The sequence below is a fragment of the Ascidiella aspersa genome, chromosome 2 (assembly GCF_963924565.1).
Source record: "Ascidiella aspersa chromosome 2, kaAscAspe10.2, whole genome shotgun sequence".
In the NCBI taxonomy this organism is placed as follows: Eukaryota; Metazoa; Chordata; class Ascidiacea; order Phlebobranchia; family Ascidiidae; genus Ascidiella; species Ascidiella aspersa.
The window spans coordinates 35,438,185-35,458,013 of NC_139448.1; the positions used below are offsets into that span (position 1 = coordinate 35,438,185).

At 36.2% G+C, this 19,829-nt stretch overlaps 1 protein-coding gene and 1 long non-coding RNA gene across 2 annotated transcripts in view; both read right to left on the minus strand.

The window, feature by feature from the left end:
* The window catches only part of LOC146165514 (uncharacterized), a 91,455-nt gene that overhangs the window by 53,388 nt on the left and 18,238 nt on the right, over positions 1–19,829 (minus strand). The gene's annotated exons all lie outside the window — the stretch shown is intronic.
* LOC146165518 (contactin-5-like) lies at positions 57–10,787 on the minus strand. Its single transcript, XM_083382728.1, has 10 exons — positions 10,769–10,787; positions 7,486–7,629; positions 5,977–6,111; positions 4,285–4,417; positions 3,538–3,716; positions 2,896–3,177; positions 2,755–2,815; positions 1,843–1,932; positions 1,553–1,689; positions 57–238 (listed from the first exon to the last, which is right to left on the minus strand). The coding sequence occupies exons 1-10, from the start codon at positions 10,785–10,787 to the stop codon at positions 57–59; spliced, it is 1,362 nt and encodes a 453-aa protein (XP_083238854.1).

Sequence of the window (19,829 nt, forward strand, 5' to 3'; positions counted from 1 at the left end):
GTAAAATTGACACTTAAAAAGTGAGTTGGTCGGCTTGGTCCTATATCAAAAATTGTTTATCTTGCCTGCAGAGTATCATTCATATAATCTACAACATCAGTTTTAATTCCGCCAACAACATGAGTCCAACTCCATTTTGTCTTAAGTCGTTCATCGTGTGTTTCTTTGCATTGTAAAGTTTGATTTTGTCCTCGTAATATTTCAACTGTGTCTTTAACTGCTACAGCAACAGTGGGTTCTAAATAAACGATAAAATAAATAAGAAATCGGAAACGATGTAATTTTACTCAAGACAGAATAGTGCAGTGGTTCTCAACCTTTCATGCCTTGTGTACCCCTTCGAAAGATCTTTTATCCTCTTGGCCCCCTCGATTATAAATGTGTTTGACGTGTTTTAACCTATTTTAATTCACCACGTTAATAAAAAACACTTCGATTGAACAAAAGCCAACGAATAAATACACTTTACATCCAAAATCAGGTAACATCGCTTCCTGGTCAAATCGTATTCCTTTGACAGAAATAACATCGGCGGCATCATTCTTTCTTCGGGGATGCTTTTATCCCCATGATTTTTAAGTTGTTAGGGTCGTAATGACGCATTTAACATCAACACCGAGCAATGCAGACACTGCGCACAATTATGGCCGTCTCGCCTACCTTTTGTCAAGCCCAAAGAGGCATAACTCTCGCACCATTTGCGAATTTTCGACATTTCATAACACAAAACCTTGTTTTAAGCTTTGTGTAAAAACGTTTTTTAAAATAGTAAACTTCTAGTATGTGCAATTGAAGTATCGTTCTGTTAAGCTTGCTTTGGCCGCTTAACACAGGAGCGGACAACCTTTTTGTAGTCGCGAGCCAAAACCAAACTCAGAAAGGTCTCTGCGGCGTTAAATTTAAACTGTGTAGCCTAGTGTACGACACATTTTATAATAACAACCGCAACGACTGTTAATCAGGGATACCACAGTAAGGTATGCTATTTCGCAATTAAAGGGGGTCTAAAATACATGCAACATTCGATGCAGGAACAAGATTTGCACACATCGCCAAAAAATTGCTTTCACGTAGTTGGAAAAGCCGAAAATAATGAGCATTAGTTTTGCTATCATTCTAACTTGCGGTTTACAAACTAACTAAATTACTGGTTAAACGTTACAAAGAAAAACTGAGTAAACTAGAAAAACACAAGTGTTGGTTGTAGGTGACGTAACAACGTTTGGCAATTAGGCAATCAGATAAAGAATTGCAAGCTTGACGTCGATTGTTGCAAAACTTCTCACGAATAGCCAGTAGTAACGTGTAAGAAATAATGCGTTACAACAGGTCAAAGAAGATTTAACACATACAAGTTCGAGTCTAAGTAAAAAAAAAGAAAAATAGTGACACGGGTTTTGCGATACTACGACATTGCTACAGACTTATGCTTGTGGCCCCCCAATGACAGGTCCGTTGCCCCCCAGGGGGGGCCGAGTGCCACGGTTGAGAAACCCTGGAATAGTGGTTAAAAATAAAACGTAACCATTGGGTTCCATATCGTTATTTTTACCGTAAACAATAAGTTGTCGGGTTTGAGTTATTGTTCCTTTATTGTTAGTTGCCATACAACTATAATTTCCTCCATCAGAATCAGAAGCACTTTGAATCAACAATGATCCCTCTGTTAATGATCCATTATTTGAAGTTCTGTAATTCAAAATTTATTGATTGAATTTTTAAACAGGTATAACACTGATCAAAATATTTTTAAGTCCATGTTGTTTTTTCATATTTCAAGTAAATAAGCCGAATAAAGATTTTGTTCTTTTTTTTATTGTTTGTATAAGAACCCACACTTACCTAATGTTGTTTGTAATATTAGCGCCATGCTTCATCCAATCAATACGGGGTCTTGGGTATCCTTCAACTGTACATTTTAAAACAATGGCCCTAAAATAAAAAAAACAAAATTTAAGTTTTAAGTAAACTTAAAAGCCTTAAACCATTTCCAATTGACTTGGTTGTTTGACCTGTTACGCAAATGTAAGTTTTTAGATAGATCAATTTCCAGTGTTGTAAACAAGTCATTTTGAAATGACTTAAGTCCCAGTCAAGTTATTCGTAAAATAACTTAAGTCCAAGTCAAGTATTTTCGATTAAATAATAAGTCAAGTCCCAGTCAAGTCATAATTAGAGCAATTCAATTTTAAGTCTTGTCCATGTTTAAAAAATAAAAAGTTAAACTATTATTCTTAAACTCGTACGATTATGAGCAATAACTGAACTAAAAAATAAGAAAAAGGGAACATATAGCAAGCAATTTGTTTTTTGGGGCAAAAATTTGGACAAATAGCTCAATTTTATAAAAAGAAGTACTTGAAGAAATATATACTTTATTTCAACCCAAGTCATTTGTTCAAAAGACTTAAGTCAAGTCAAGTCATTTGTCCGAAAGACTTAAGTCAAGTCAAGTCATTTTGTCCAAATGACTTAAGTCAAGTCAAGTCATTTAAAAGCAGTGACTTAAGTGCACTTAAGTCAAGTCATTGACTTAAGTCATTACAACACTGTCAATTTCACAACATATAGCAGGAAAAGACTCTTAAATATATTTTGAACTGTTTTTTTTAAATGTCTCTCATTTCGTGTGTTAAATTACCCATCTTTCACCAATGGTCAAGCGTCTCGTTTTGGACTTGTTATGCTATTTAACATTTGAATAAAATGTCATATATTTAGTCTTAGTTGCTGGGTGCCAAACTCTTAGCTTACTTGTTTATCGTCGACTTTACAACTCTTTCATCGACGCCGGTCACAAAACGAGGCGCCAGCTCTGTGAATAAAAAGCAACACAATATTTGACGTTGGCAACACATTTCAATGAATGAGTAATTCTTTCACAAAAACCTTTACCCTTAATTCCAAGCATGGCATTTGAAGTCAAACTTCCAAGTGAATTTTCAGCCACACATTGATATATTGCCACGTCATCTTCACCAACTTCCGTGATCGTCATCACACTTCCGCCTTCCGTTCCCGCGCTCACACTCACACGTGACGTCATATTTAGTGGCTCGCCATTTTTCAGCCACCTATAAGTTGGCGGAGGAATACCTGAAGCTTCGCAGCGGAATGTTGCAGTTTCGTGAAAATCAACGTTTTGAGAAAATATTCTTCGTTTTAGAAACAGGGGTTCTGAAAATATTTGAAAACAGCCTTAAATTTTGGTAAATTTAATTCATACGGATGCACTAAGAACTTATGGGGACTGGGTCGGGACTTTTGCATCTATAACAGATTAGGGCTAAAGTAACAGCCTTGTTAGGTTGCCATGTTACGCGGTGATAAATGTGGATTGTTGATTAAATGTTTGGCCTACCTCCATGGCAATAGTTTAGTCAGTGCTTAATGCCCATGTGTATTAAATACCAGTAGTGAGCAAATCTTTTGCAAAACGAAACAATTTTCTAAACTTAAATATAGTTATTCTTCGCGTTACGCGGCATTTACTGTTGTTGTAAACCCAACTGTATTTTTAAACGACTGATAGGATACCTGAAGCGACTATCTTCCCTTGTGTTGTTATAGAATCCTGTTCATTACTGGCCGTACATCGGTAGGTACCACTGACGTCACGTGTGACGTTATGAATTTCAAGTTGTCCTGCATCAGTGATCACGAGATTAGAGGGAAGGGATCCGTTGATTTTTGTCCACTTGAGGGCTGGAGTTGGACTGAAAAGTGTTTTTTTGTAAAAGTCGTTATAGTTTAATCTTAGGCAAGATCGGACAGAAAAACTCAGTTTAAATCGGTATTTTGTTATCTAGAATAGGTTTAAAAGCGAAACCCATAAATTAAGTTTTGGTACTATAGTTTATTCTTACTTCTAATAATTTTGAAATACTTTAGGCGTTGCTTGGTTTAAAAATGGGACCAATTTTCTAATTAAATTCTTTTACAATTTCGTGAAAACTAAACGCAGGTACTATAGTGATTTTGATGTGATTTCAAGTTTAACAAGAAAGCCTACTTACTTTCCACCAGCGAAGCACTCAAGTATAACCGATGAACCCACTTTAGCATACGTCACATTCTTGGGGTTAAGGAGAATTGTTGGAGGAAAAAGTTTGTCTATAAGTTGATAAAAATACGACAAACATAAACAACAATAAGGTCAGGACCTGTTAACTACAACATTTGCACTTACCAGACTTCGATACTTCTAGGGCGATAGTTTGCGATGCTTTTTCGATTCGACGACCACTCGGTAATTTCCACTTATCACGAATGAAACAGAAATACGCATCAGTTAGTTCTGTTGTGGGGTTTGCAAAGTAGAGGGTTCCGTCTTGTGACATGTAATAATCAGCTCTTCCAGGTTTCCCATAGATAATAAAAACACCAAGCGCTTCCCAGAAAAAGTACACCGAGTTGTCTATAAAACAAACACATAAAAGTTTCGCATTTATTCGGTTTTGCGTGATGGCAAAAGAAGTGTTGTTTAAAAACTATTATAAAAACTTCGCGCGGCTATACAACTGTAAGTTGTATTCCTGTATATTCGCTTAATGATGGGTACAAGTCGAATTATTTATTTCTGTTTCTTATGGCACCAGTGAAAGACTTATTACACAAATATTGCGACAAGAACATTGTCACAAATTTAATTATTGTAACCCTTTGAAGCATAACTAATGTGTTAGGCCGAGGGAACTGCCGTCCGGGTCGGCTGCCCGCCGCCTCGGTTTCTCCTCAGGGATAGAACTTTGTGTGAGTTTTGCAGCCTCGCTTTTCTCAGCGCTGCGTGATATCTTTGTGTCGATTTCGTTTGCTATTGCGTGGTGTCGTTTTGATATCATTCGTCGGGTGGATACCGAGAGAATCGGACGCATTTTGAGCACAGTTTGCAATCTCGTTGGTTAGAGACAAGCTGTAGCCTTATGCGAGCACTTGGTGTGCATGGTTATTTGCCGTATACAGATTGTCGTACTGTCCAATAAACGTCTTGCTCGAGAAAGTAAAGTCGTTCCTATCCTAAGCAGCTACTTTGGGAATCGTGTCCCGATCTAGTCTGCGACAAACATTAAAAATATCTTTGGGGCATAATGGTTAGAGATTTTCGTAAGACGTAGTAAAAATCAAGTGCCACTGATCAGTGCCTTTTATTGTTGAATATGAAAAAATAGTTATCCAAAACGTTCAAAATGCTGCATATATCTTTGTATGGGCTTTGGTATTCTTACAACGTATTAAACATATCGATTCACACATGGTTCAGTTTTTGAGAAAGTGAAAAGGTTAACACTTCGCAAACATATTACAGATTGCTTTGTAGGGGATTTTGATTGAAGCAATTTTACATGAACACCCTAATATTGCTACAGTTTATAATTTAGTTTCACAGGAGACATACTGTAACGCAGATGTAACTTACCAGGAGCGAAGTTTGCTTTTTCACATGGAATAGCAATTCCTTGACCAGCTTCTGTTTTGAATAAAGTTTTACTTCGAGGTCCAAAATCATTTATAACTGAAAATATATTGGGATATTTTTAATGTTTTTTTTTCTTTAGCAGAGGTTTGTAACAAAGAGTTTGAATAAAATTTAAGTTACTTCAAAAACAAGATTCATTCCTTATCAATTACGTGTACATTATATAAATGTATATCGTCGTTTTTACCTGTACCGGTTTGTTCACACTTGCTTCGCTTCTAACCGAAAGCTTTAAAGTTGAAATATTTCAACTTTCCGCAACTGAAAGCGTTTTTTACGCTTTATGTGCCGACGTTTAACGAATAACACGTCTAGTGCTAACTAACCTTAACGCTAAAAAGTAAATATTAACAGACAACTTTTTTGAAGTTTTGCCTTGGTAAAATTAGGTGTTCTAAATATTATGGCCAAGGCTATCTGCCGCTCCTGGCTGATCGTATATGTAGGAGGAACGTACTTTGTACCCGTGTCCATTGGTAGCAGCTTTGTTCAATACTTACAAGTGATCTCAAGTTTTCCTGGATTGCTTAAAGCTGTTCCTTCATCACTTGTTGCCAGGCAACGGTAATTTCCCGCATCTGATACTCGCAGTGGATTTATCGTCAAAGTCCCATTTTCGCTGAACTTGTACCGGTCTGTATTTTTAAAACAGTGCGTTATCAACATCACATAATATAAAAACCATTTTATGCCTTCGGAGAGGGTTACCGAAATCAGTCAGTTTTATCAGGATTGTACTTCAAGCAAGGCAGGCTAGAACGCTAAACAAACAACTAGCCTGCGGTGAAGTTCGAACTAACGATTTCCCCGAAGGCGTTTTGCTTACTATATATGGGTGCCGTAATCGTTGGCCAGTAAGACTTCAGAACGTTTTTTTATCACAGAGTATGCATATTGTCCCAGTTCAAGAGAGACAGGCTAGAGCGCTAAACAACCAGCCTGCAGTGAGGTTCGAACTCACAACCTCTACTCAGGCATATGATGTGTACTATAAAATGTGTGCGGGTTTCGTTAGTCAGTACGACTCCAAGTTGGTATGATCACAGAATACACATGTGGTGTATATGCATGTTTTACTTAATAAAACAATAAAAAGCTATTACGTATTTTAATCTAGAGTTTTGTCCATGAGAGAAAGGACAAACTCAAGTCTTATCCGTCTTACATCCAAAATCAGAAATACCTTAACACGTAATAAGAATATCAAAGTCAATACAGAAATAGATCTAATTTTGAACGTTTCAAACAACTCATAATTTAGTCTAAACATCAGTTCTGTATGTCCTATACCATTATGCTCCAAAACTGTAACAGTAGTAAATAAACTTTGGAGCATAATGGTTGGAGGTTGTAGTTAGACGTAATAAGAATATCAAAGCCCATACAGAAGTAGGTATCATTTTGAACGTTTCGAATAACTCTTTATTCATTTTCAACATAGAGAGAAGTCACTGATGGTAAGTGTATATATAGTGCTAAGACAGACATCAGAAAGAAGGAAACGTGGATAGATACATAATCTAAACCGGGTGTGCGGCGATTAGAAGGTAGGTCGCCGATAGCAGATAAGGCCATCCACGTGATCAGATGTTGAAAAGATAGAGTGGCCACGACCCTTCATCACGGTCCACGCAGGACACAGACGTGGCAAGACATTTGCATCAAAATCCTGGTCACAAAATTGATTTTAAAAACCCCAAGATTCTTGCGACAAGTCGGTGTTGGCGTCGTCTTTTGATTAAGGAAACCGTAGAAATAACACGGCACAACCCGGAAATTAACGCAGACCAAGCTTCTATACCACTCTATCTTTTCAACATCTGATCACGTGGATGGCCTTATCTGCATATATACAAAAGCAATTAAGACAAAATTCTTCCCTTGGATCCAAATACACATGTGCAATATAAACAAGTTGCTACCAAGATGCTTTAAAATATTTTTAGTGCAAACTCACAAAAATTAAGGATAGTATATAGTAAGACCTACAAATTAAGTCAAATTGTTACCTCCAGCTGATATAACTTCTCCATCCTTCTTCCAGTGATATATAGCATTGGTCAAGTTTGCCTTACATCTCAATGTGACGTCATTTACCACAGCTCCCTCCAAAACAACAGTGACGTCCTTTGGCTCCAGAATGAAGATGTCGGCTGAAAAAGTAAACAAAAGTCTTTGTATCTAACAATGGCATGACTTGATAGTAAGAATATTATAGAAAAAGCCAACTTCAGCCGCACACTTTCGCTGACCTTGTCCACGTGACGGAAAACTCGGGCCGCTTAGTTATGACGTCATTGCATAAAGAGTCAAGAGGTATAGGTAATAGGAAGTTTGTTATAAAAGATTAGTTGTTTGATGTAGCATCTAACCCTTCAACTTTTAATTTTTTTATCGATCAGTTGAAATACACTCTCTATTTTTGACAAGATGCTTAACGCGTACGGCTTGTTAAACTATTTAGTTTACAAGAGATTTTACAAAATGAGTAAAAATCATCTTTTGTAAAATTGCTGTAGTATTAATTATTGTGCGATTTTGGTTTGCTAGTAACTGAAAAAAACAAAAAAAACAATTGTATTTTTTAATACGGCTGGTTTTTAAAGCATATATGTTTTTAGATTGAGAAAAGGAAAAAAAACAGTCGATAGTTAAAATATTTCAGTAAATAAATAGTAATACCTTTAGCAAATGTTAGAAGCCCGCAAAACAATACACTTTGCATAATCTTCGAAAGATCAGCCGACTGCATTTGAACGCTTATCTTGGTATGCGAATCCCACAAAAAAGAGTAAACATTGTAAAAATGCAGGTTTTTAAGATAAAACTATTAAAATAAACAAATAAATACGAGATAATATTATGCAAAGGCGTTAATACAACAGATTGTTTTAGGGCAAATGATGATCACTCGCATTTTAAACTTGGTTAAACCATTAAAGTACATTAATGCTTAAAAAAAGTTCTCAAAGCGGTTACCAAGTCCAACTTTTAACTCGCTACTCTTAGAAGCTTTGAGTTCCTAAATCCAAATGCACTTTAATGTAAATCAGCTTAGAAATAGAGGGGACACGAGAAAATGTTAGGACATAAGATTCGTCAAAACGTGACGTAATAAAGAAGTAACCTTAGTAACACCACACATCAGCTTGACAATTCAAGTTTTAGCTTGGAGATTTGTTACTTTCAACACAAAAGCTAAATAATAAAAATGTTATTAAATCACGTAAAAAGAAAAAAACGCAGATATTTTGTTTAAGTGGCAAAAACTCAAAAAAGAGGCTTTGACATATCAGTAACACATGATAATAAAGGGATGAAATATCCAGTTTGGGGTTGGGGTAGGGGCGTGGACCGGTGCCCCCATGGATTTGCAAACGGTCTTGGTTTAAGGGTTTCTCAAATTGCGGTACGCGTACTAAGGCATACGCGAGAGAAGCTTGGGGGTTACGCGGCCAAGTTCTTTTTACAGGCACTGCGACGATTTTTCGTTGATTGTGAAAGAAATAGTTGCTCACGTTTATGCGAGAAAACGATTTTACGCAAACACCACAATGCCTGCTTGAGATCAACAATTCACTCTTACCGGAATGCTATTATAAATTACTATGTTTTCGCTCTTGGCAATCATTATTGTCTGTTTCGTAACCAAATATTTTTACATTTCTTGCGACATCACTTGCCACAACTACAGTAACCTTTTTTTGAATTTCAGTTTATCCACTGGAGTGCTGATGATTTATGTGATCAAGGGTTTGTAGGGAAAATTCTACACACGCTATTAGGCCGAAAATCTAGTTTGGCTTAAGTTTATACTATTATATCACAAATAATATCAAGCAAGTGAATCGAAATGGTACATCACAAACAAGTTTAAGAACTCTTGATCTAGTCCATAAACTAATCTCGAAAATACTTTAACCATATATTTTAACATCAACTTGGCAATGTTTTAATCAGACTATGTATGTTTAACCGAATCAAATTCGCAGTTTTTTCCAACTTTTCTGCGAAATCTAAGCTTGTCAGCAAAAACAGCATATAACTTTATGCGATTTCCATTTTTTACTAATTTTGCAGTTTACCAATTAACCATGCGTGAAAAACATTGAACAAATAAAAATAAATCACCATAAAAAAGAAAAAATACTTTTTCACTGAAAATGAAATATCCTCAACCAACAACGTAAACTGAAGTAAGTTAGGCCTACAAATCGGACGTACACTCCATTCACTGAAAATTAACACGCGCAAACAACAACTGGCTGGTCGACGAACTCTTCCACTTTATTAGCTGGACTGTCAGGGTTAAATACATTGTTAAACGAACATTTGCTTAGACCAGCGGTTCTCAACCTTATTGTACCCGTGGCCCCTTTTTGAAGCTTTCAAATAGTCGCGGACCCCTTACATTTTTCTGGTGATCTCCGAAGTAAGTCTTAAAACGCGTGATTGTGGTTTTGAAAATGCTAGACCAGGGGTCCGCAACCCAAAATGTTACAACGACTGTGAATCAGGCGGGCGTCAGATTTTTGCAGCTAAAAACGTGTTTAATTACATTTAAGGCGGCAGTAAAGTGTTGGCTCAAAGCGCAAATAAAATGCGTTTGTTTGGCTCAAAATTCGAATCCATACGTAGTCATCCATACTACCACTGAATAGTATAAAGAAACAACCTTGAGGAACCCCGATAACTTTGAATAATTAATCCAGTTGTGTGTTTGTTAACCTTTGTAGGTCGGAAGAACACCTGGCGAGCGAAGGGAGCGCGATTTTTTTTTGAATACCGGGCATTTCTTTTATTATTTTTGAGTTTTTATTACATTGCCGATAAAAAGACTTCAAAATGTTAAAAATATATGTCCAATATTTTTCAATACGTTTTCCGTTTGTCCGCGACGCACTTCGCGGCGCAATGGTAAATAAGCGCTAATATAGTTAAAGACAGCATGATAACGGAAAAAACGTAAGAAGAACGATCATTCGCGTAAGAAGAACGATCATTTTTTTTAATTTTTGCTCTTATGTGGTTAAAATAGTCAAATAGTATTTGAAATGGACTCGTGTCTAGTTTGTCAAAGAGGCTGCGTGCCGGACAAATTACATTGCCGGGCCGTAGGTTGCTAGACGCATGTCATTTTTGCGAACGATATCATAAACCAAAATGAAGTACATGTGATCTGGAATAATGCTGCCTCCCAATTCACAATCTATTTGTGTTAGATCACAATGAAAGTGTTACGTCACACTCAACACGATTTACAACATATTACAACGTGATTTTACCACTTACCAAGATTGTGATTAAGCATGCTTCCCAGCGCTTAAAAGGATATATTTATAAATGTTTGTGCACCCCCTGAAAACCTTTTGCGGACCCCCGGTTGAGAATCACTGGCTTAGACCAAACAAGCGCCGTTCAATGTTTGTTTGTCAGCAAATCAGCGCTGCGTAAAATGCAAACCAGCACTGCGCACCTAAACTTTTTGTAATAGATTCAGCAGGATTTCTGATAAAATAATTGATTTGTGTTCGACCGGTAGTCAGTAAAACATCAAAATCGTGTTGTTGACGACGCCAATACACTAATTAAGTTCTGCAAAACAACTATGTGTTATCTAAAATCTAAATCAATGTATTTCTAATAGGTCCAAATTTTGCCACAAAAAATATATTTTTAGGTCAAAAATTGTCAAAATTTTAATTTTTTAGATCAGAATTTCGCATTTTTCAGGTTAAAAAAATTCCTATTCAAATGGCGAAACGCGCCGCGACGTTCGCGTTTTTGGATTTCGAATCGATCATTTCTTTGCTATGTAACTTTTGTAACGAAAGTAACGCTTCTCCAACCTAAAACGTTAACAAAATAAACGAAATCTGTGTTTAAGGTTGCACATTCACCCCGGACACGGACCTTTCGTACCTGCAAAAATTAGCATCTAAAAAACCCATTTATTTGCAATAACGTTACACTTACAATATATATTTGTATGCTATGAATTTGTACGAAGAAAGTCGTAACAATTTGACATATGGCTATGTTCATTGCGCAGTTAATATATATATAGGCCTATATTTAATTTACCCATTACCGTTTCCGCTTTTTGCGACTCAAATGTTACCACCACTAACTTAAGTTCTTCTGCGCGAAGACAACACGTAAATCGTTTCAGCAAACTGTTGCTTAACACCAGGGTTGTCAAAAGTTCAGTCTAACTAAGCGTCGGATGACATAGTTTGGCCATGTTAGCGGGCCACACCAACACAACTGAATTAGAACAATAGTCTTGAAAAGCAGTAAATTCGACATTATTTTAAATGTCTGTAGTTTGCGCCGTAGACGAAGAGAAAATGAAAAAATATTATAGAGGCCAAATAAATATTTAGGTTTGCTTTGTTGGGAGTCAACTGGCACATGGCAATAGTTTTCACCATTCCCAAATTCGATTTAGGTGGGTTACCCTTACCTAAAACTAAAATCAGCTTAATTTGCACTGAACGTGAAGTTAATTTAAGCTCTAGCTAAGAAAATTGATCTTTGTGGCATGGAAAATGCTGGAGAAAAGTCGCCATTTCATGCGTATTGAACAGACTTGGATAACTAGATAATTCTACTGAATGCATATTTAGACTCCATTGCGCTTACACATTTTGTTGAACCGGAAACAGCAGATTTTTGAAATCTATTTGTATTGTGACATCAATTTATGACGTCATCTCTACAATTCCTTGCCTACGCTGGTCCACGCGAAGCAAAAATATTTTTTAGGGGTCTGCGGTAAAAAAAATTTCAAGAACCCCTGAAATGACTCATTATATCCGAGTGATCAATCAGCCAAAGCTCACTGTAATATCTAGGTTTATCACTACACGGTACACGGAGTTTACAACATTATCAGAACGTTTAAATAGCATAATGTAACTAAAACTATCCGACTAGGGCCGAATTGAGCTTACTGCCTAATTTTCGTATGATAGATGAAATAAAACCATCTTTGCGAGTTTTGTTGCTCAGGGTGTAGCATTAGGTAAGATACACTAACACTTCAGTATATGTTTTTTTAAACAAGAGAATTATGTGATACTGATCATTTGTAAGCTCTTAAGAATGTGTTTAACGGTTGGATTTGCAAACAAACGTAAAAAAAACGTAGCATGGACGCCTTGGTTTTAAATCAGTGTGTAGCATAGATTGTTACGGGTGCTTAAAATTTGCGCTAAATGAAAAATGCCCACTGAATTATATGCAGAGTGGTGAACGAGTTAAAATGTATTTTAAGTTACGTTAAACAATTGTATAAATGTAGGAATTTATGTGGAAAAGCACCTAAGAGCCTACGCATCAACAGAAATATAACAGTCAACTTCAATATGAGCTCGTGCGTCGTTAGCGAGCTCGCTCAACTTTGCGAGGTGTGTGTCGCTAAAGTAATAAAGTTGCACACAGAACCAACAATAGGCTAACACAGTGAACAATAAGATGAAACTTGTTGGGAACAAGTTGGGACGTCGCCCTGTGACGTCAAATGGTGAACGATGCCGAGCTGCTTTTTCTATTATTCGTTTGTTAAGATAGCATCGATAGCATCCGAACTAATCAAAATTGGTTAAATATTTCAACAAACAAATAAAGATTTCATCGGAAGACTTTGATATAACGGGTTGGGTAAAATCAACAGAAGACCCTTAATTGAATTAAAACGGACGAATTAGCCTAAAAATATCCATGTTCATTTTAGGTGAAGGGTTATAGTTGTTAAAGTTAAATGTCTTTTTTATGTGAGGGACATTTTAAATTTCCAAAAGTAATTTTTGTATTTAAAAAAGCAGTTTTTGGTATATTGAACAATTTAAATAAATAACGAGGAAGTAGATATAATAGATAAAAGCTTGTCAGTTCTAATGGGTAATTTTTTTTTAATATAGGCCTACGGATATAGAACGCATCTTAAGAAAATAAACTCTTTCGGCGGAATTTTATTTAACACAGCGGGATCGTCACCTGCGTACTAGCAGTCTGCGCAGACCAGCGCTTCGACCAGCAGACCGGAACGCTGGTCATCGCAATGAGAGTTCCAACTTATTATTGAACCCAAAATAAACTTTCAATAGGAAATAACCTGCGATTTACGATACGTTCCAAGTTATTAAATGCCTGTGAATAGGTTTATTGCAACCCTGGCAACACGAACTGTTTTATTTTGTTTCTGAATTGTTTCGCGTTGAGCATCATCGCTATAAATAGACGCTTAAATTAATGAGGTTAAACATGGCGCGTGGGGTTGTAATCCGCGCCTTTTGTTGTAAATCCGCGCCATCAACTAAATGTTGGTAAAACTAAGGCCCTGTGAAAACTTTTGCTTAACGTAACGATCGTTATAGTCGCGATTCGGTGGTAAGCATGTAACACTTGGTATGGCTTTTCAACGAAAATCAATGAAGGATTGAAGAAACGTATATATTTTTGGTATGATGTTATGTTTTTGATTGGACTGTAATTAACTTTATTTAAATCGTAGTAATTGATTCAGGTGCGTAATACTTATTAGATTGTATACTGGTTAAAATGTTCTTTTTGTCAGGTAATTTTCGTATTAATAATTTAATCTAAAACCGGAATTCAGAATTCACATACGGCTTTAGTTTAGGTGACAAATTAAATTAGATACGAGAGAGCCGTACCATTAAGATCCAGACAGGCGGGCCTCTGTTAAAAAAAATTGTTAAAAAAACCTCTTACACAAATTAAAATTCACGAAATTATTTTTCAAAAAGCTAGGAACGGGCTGGGGATGTTTGCAAGAGTCTCCCCCTCAGCCTACATGTTCGGAAACAGAATCTTTTTATATATAGACCTCACCTAATGGCCATGCGCAGATACTTAAGGGCCGAGATCTTTTTAAATATTGCACAATGTACGCCTGTTCCAAATGTGTGATGTTACATTTATTAGTCTTTGATTGACGGCCTATTGATTTCGTTGGCGCTACAAGAATGTGTCCAGCATTTGTGATTCAACAGGACGCAAAAACATAAAAACTTAAAGTGTAAAACACTAAAAATACAACCAAACAAAATTCAAAGTTGCCTTTGATGTTTTCTCGATGGATTTTCAGCACTACTGATTTATCTTAGCTCACCAAGCCATTATGATGGACATACAACAGTGCAAGTGCCTTAGACTATTTGTGATAAGAAGATGACAACCAGGAGAAAGGCACTGGAATTAAGGAAAAAATATGCACAGGAATTAGGAAATAATGATCGTGTCGTATATTATGAAACTTGACATTACTTGCACATCTTACATCGCCCATGAGTAGACACGTGATATGCCGACGCACCATTGCAAAATCACGTTTTACTTAAGTCCGCCGCAACAATCAACATCGTCATAAGCAAACATGCTAGCCAACATTACTTGTGTTTAGGCCTGAGGCAAATAACGCTGTTGCGAAGCACAAGCGCCCATGTGTGCACACCTCAAAAACGACAAGGCTGTGTTTGAGGAAACAAACGGTCGGTGAATATTAGGCGAAGAATTTCTTTTCAAACAACATACATGTAAACTTTGGGTTCAGTCAATCAGAACGACCTTGAAATCGAGCAGGGTCGTAATGTTGTGTACTATCTTTTGCGAATCTCACGTTACTGTTATTTTTCCTCGCACCACCCATGTCACGTTGCCATGCGCAAAATCTAAATGCTTTTCGAGCCGATTCTGTAAAATGATACAAACAATCATTTTCGAAAAATGGTTTAAAGCATTCATTTTAAAATTCCAATATTTCGGATTAACAAAGTCACTTCGGTGGTGTTACGTGTTTATCAACACAGTAAACACCTAAATTTGTTAATTGTCATAAGCATATTAGCTCAAAGTTCCACTAGCAATAACACCGTAGCAGTTGCGAAGTAATCCATATTTTTGAGTGTTTTTTCAAGTAATTCGATCTGCAATTAGAATTGCAAAAAACTAATTTTAAGTAAAATATTGTCTATAAACAGAACTTTTACTGCTCTAAAATAGTAGGCCTATTTTATATTAATCGCTTTAAAAAAAAGCAATGAAATAAACTCTTTATCTCCTCTAGCCGTAACTTGGTTTTAATCAGATTTGTCACTATATCATTTTACTTGATGCTGAAACGTGTGGCCTCCGTGGCGGCACCTGCTCCCTATAGTGGTGACAGGTTGTCAGAGGACTGGGCTCACCCTACTGCTTGCTCAGAAATTACCGGCCTCCTTCTTGGCTGATGGGAAGAACCCAGGCGCAACCCTTGGCAATTTCTTTACTTCGACTTACTTTCTCTTAGATATCTCTTAGATAAGTTCACCACTGGAGGAAAATAAATGATGAACCATGTACACGAACTTAAATCTGTGGTCAACCCCTGGGTAACGATCAACAAATTGAAACTTACTTCAATCTTGCCTTAACGGAGGTTTACCACAATATTCAGGAGTGAAAACGATTTTGACGCAAAGTTAAGGTTGAAAACTCAAAGGTTTGTTTATTTAAACAACATGCTAATTTTTTTTTGTTAGTTTTTCATTTATCTTTGCAACCTTGGTATTCTTCTTATAACAACCGACTTTGCAGATTTTCTATTTCGCTGCTAAAATACAATATACCGTTCAATTGTGGCTTTGTGTCTTGTTTGAAAAAAAAACAGTTTTTGCCAGCGAAGGCTACGTGCTAAATGTTTAATGTTACCCTTATCGCGAGATCTATTCACGTTAAAAAAGGGAAACTGGATAAAAAATCGATATTTAAAAATGATAAATCCACTGTCGTATGTGTTTATCGATCAATGAAGCAATACGCTCACGATATAACACTTCACATTTTAAAGAAAAAATGTAGCGTCTATAGCAACACAGTTTACAAACTAGCGAAAGGTTAAATATGTTGGCAAAAAACAAAACTATCCTGTTCTGCGCCATGATTAGCTAAAACGTTTACTTCCTAATAATCTTAGCATTGTAGGTGTGCGATGCGCACGTTGGAAATGCGTCTTTACCGTGAATTCTATACCTTGGTACATACAAGGGAGAGTCCAACGCTTTAGAAATCTGACGCGGCGCATATCGCTACTTTCTATTATGCGTAAACCGAGAGATCCGGGAAAATAGCCACTTGCATTTTTTCAGTGTGTTTTTTTGTTCTTACACAAACGCCATCAAAATGTAGTGCTTTGTTCAAAATTAAGGCCGCATTTATCTAATTCTTTATCTGTAAATCAGGTGACACTGTTGAACGAAACTACATTGTAATGTATTTCAATTCGAGTAAGATGTTTTTGTCTAAAAGGTAATCTTAAGGGTATTAATATAGTACGGGATTTTCCTGTCATGTTTTGATATCATTTACACTATTTATAAACTCCACTTGGCCAGGATTTGTTTATTTTTACAAAAATTAGTTGTGTAGAGCAGTTTTGTACTTTGGACATTCTTATATGTCCAGTTGTTAAATTGGCGTTTGTTTACCGATTTTAATAAAACACACAAAGGACTTTGCCGTTAGATGGCGTAAGTGATTTAATTGGAGGTTTTTTACATGGTGGCGCTAGAGGGTAAACAAGGCTTGGATCTTCCCTTCCAAGGCGGGCTTAAGGTCCAACTAACTGCGCCGCGTATGACATAAAGGAATTAGCAAAACGCGACGAAAAAAAATACAAGAGGGAAAAAATATTTTTTTTTTAAATAGTTTAAAATGTGCTTGGTCTGGTTACATTAACATCTAAGGAAACGTTTGTGTATGACGCAAAGTACACAATAAAATATGTAACAACAGACTGCCCGCTATGCGCATTTTTTCCGTGACTTTTTTAATTTTTTTTTTGTCTAGCGCAAGCAAAAAACAAATTAAAAGTTCTTTTCCTAATATTTGATCTCCAGTCGTCTTCTGGCAATTACTTTTTTGCAAAGATTTTTAAATATGATACCTTAAGTACCCGTTTTTACTCCTCCAAAGTTGGAAAAAAAAAAGTGCTCAAGTTAGTTTTATCCGAGCTACGTACGACCAAAAAAGTGACCAAATTAGTTTTATTTTTCAGGTTAAAAAAAAGTTTTCCATTCCTATTCAAATGGCAAAACGCGCCGCGACGTCTCGCGTTTTTCGCTTTCGAATCGATGATTTCTTTGTGATGTAACTTTTGTAACGAAAGTAACACTTCTACAACCTAAAACGTTAACAAAATAAACGAACTCTGTTTTAAGGTTTGCACATTTTTCCCGGACACGGACCTTTCGTTACTGTAAAAATTAGCATCTAAAAAACCCATTTATTTGCAATAACGTTACACTTACAATATATATTTGTATGCCATGAATTTGTACGAAGAAAGTCGTAACAATTTGACATATGGCTATGTTCATTGCGCAATTAATATATATAGGCTTATATTTAATATACCCATTACCGTTTCCGCTTTTTACGACTCAAATGTTACCACCACTAATTTAAGTTCTTCCGCGCGAAGACAACACGTAAAATCGTTTCAGCAAACTGTTACTTAACACCAGGGTTTTCAAAAGTTCAGTCCAACTGAGCGTCGGATGACATAATTTGAACATGTTAGAGGCGAAAAGAAAGGCGAAAAGAAAAAAAAAATATTATAGAGGTCAAATAAATATATAGGTTTGCTTTGTTGGGAGTCAACTGGCAATAGCAGATGGCAATAATTTTAACCATTCGCAAATTCGATTTAGGTGGGTTAACTTTACCTAAAACTAAAATCAGCTTAATTTGCACTGAACGTGCAAGTTAATTTAAGCTCTAGCTAAGAAAGTTGATCTTTGTTCTAAAATGGTCCAACCGACTACATATTCGGCATCACTGACTGGATATAACTGGTGTCTCGAAGGTCATTAATTCCAGAATTTGAAAAACAACCATCACACTTCCACAACTTCTTGACGTACCGCAATAAATGTTAAAAAAACGCTTGGCTTTTGTTTGCAAGTTAAGAAAGAATAAGCTTTAATATTGTGTCGTGTTTCCATTTTACTATTTGAAATGTGGCGCAACTTTTATTGCCTCTAGCTGCTACAATGTATAGCATTCGAGCGCCGCTAGCTGTCGCTGTTTTTCCCATTTCGCCACTGTAATTATTAACCCGTGACGCGTGTTTGTTTTGCAATACCTCTTGACTTTTGCGTTTTGCAACTACGCAATAAAGCAGAATAGATCATAGAAATGATGCAAAATGTAGAAATTAAAATTGTTAAAACTAACCATGACACACCCGACCTCAAAACTTATAAATAAAGAAAAATCCTATCAACGTTGGAGGAAAATTTTGAATCCAATATACAACACTAATGGGTGTATGCGTGTGATTTTGTTCTTACACAAACGTCACCCAAATTTAGTGCTTTGTTAAAGGCCGCATTTGTCTAATACTTTATCTGTAAATCAGGTGGCACTGTTGAACGAAATTACATTGTAATGTATTTTGATTCGAGTAAGATGTTTTATCTAAAATCGGCAGTCTTAAGGGTATTAAGATAGTACGGGGTTTTCCTGTCATGTTTTGATATTATTTACTCTATTTGTAAACTCCATTTGGCCAGGTATTGTGTTTAAAAAAAAATAGTAGTGTAGAGCAGTTTAGTACGTTTGGACATTCTTATATGTCCAGTTGTTAAATTGGCGTTTGTTTTCCGATTTTAATAAAACACACAAATTGTTTGCCGTTAGATGGCGTAAGTGAGCCAACTGGGGTAAGTTTTCAAATTGTGGCGCTAGAGGGTTATATAAAATAAAGTCCAACTAACTGCGTCACGTATGACATGGATCCAATCATGAGGCTTTATGAACTTAGACCCTTCTTAAAATATAAGTTTTTACTTTTAAGGCTGTAAACGTGTGTTTATAAATTTATTGATGTCACGGGTTGACATTCGCTAATACTTTGGAGGTTAGATAGTGGTGGCTCTTGGGTAACAAAATAAATAGATCGACGTTTATTTTGTGACGTTAAGTGCTTTTTTAAGGCAAAGCTTGTCATTTCTTTACTGATTTAATATAGCATACACAAAAAGGTTAAGCCGGTAAAAAAATACGTGGAAGCCACCCTTATTTAAAAAAATAAAATTCACGTTATACTCGTTACTATTTAAAACTTTTACACTTCCCTTGTAAAAACTAAAAACAGACTGGACGTCTTTTGCAAAATAACATGCTGGTTGTTCACTTTTTTATTACTTTATGAAAGACAGACTACACAACCTTACACAATCTTATCTCAAATATCCTAAAATTCTCTTTCCATCGCATCTGATGACTGAACAACCCGATCTGAAGTTGGCAACCTTTAAACAACTATGAAAACCAATATGGTTAA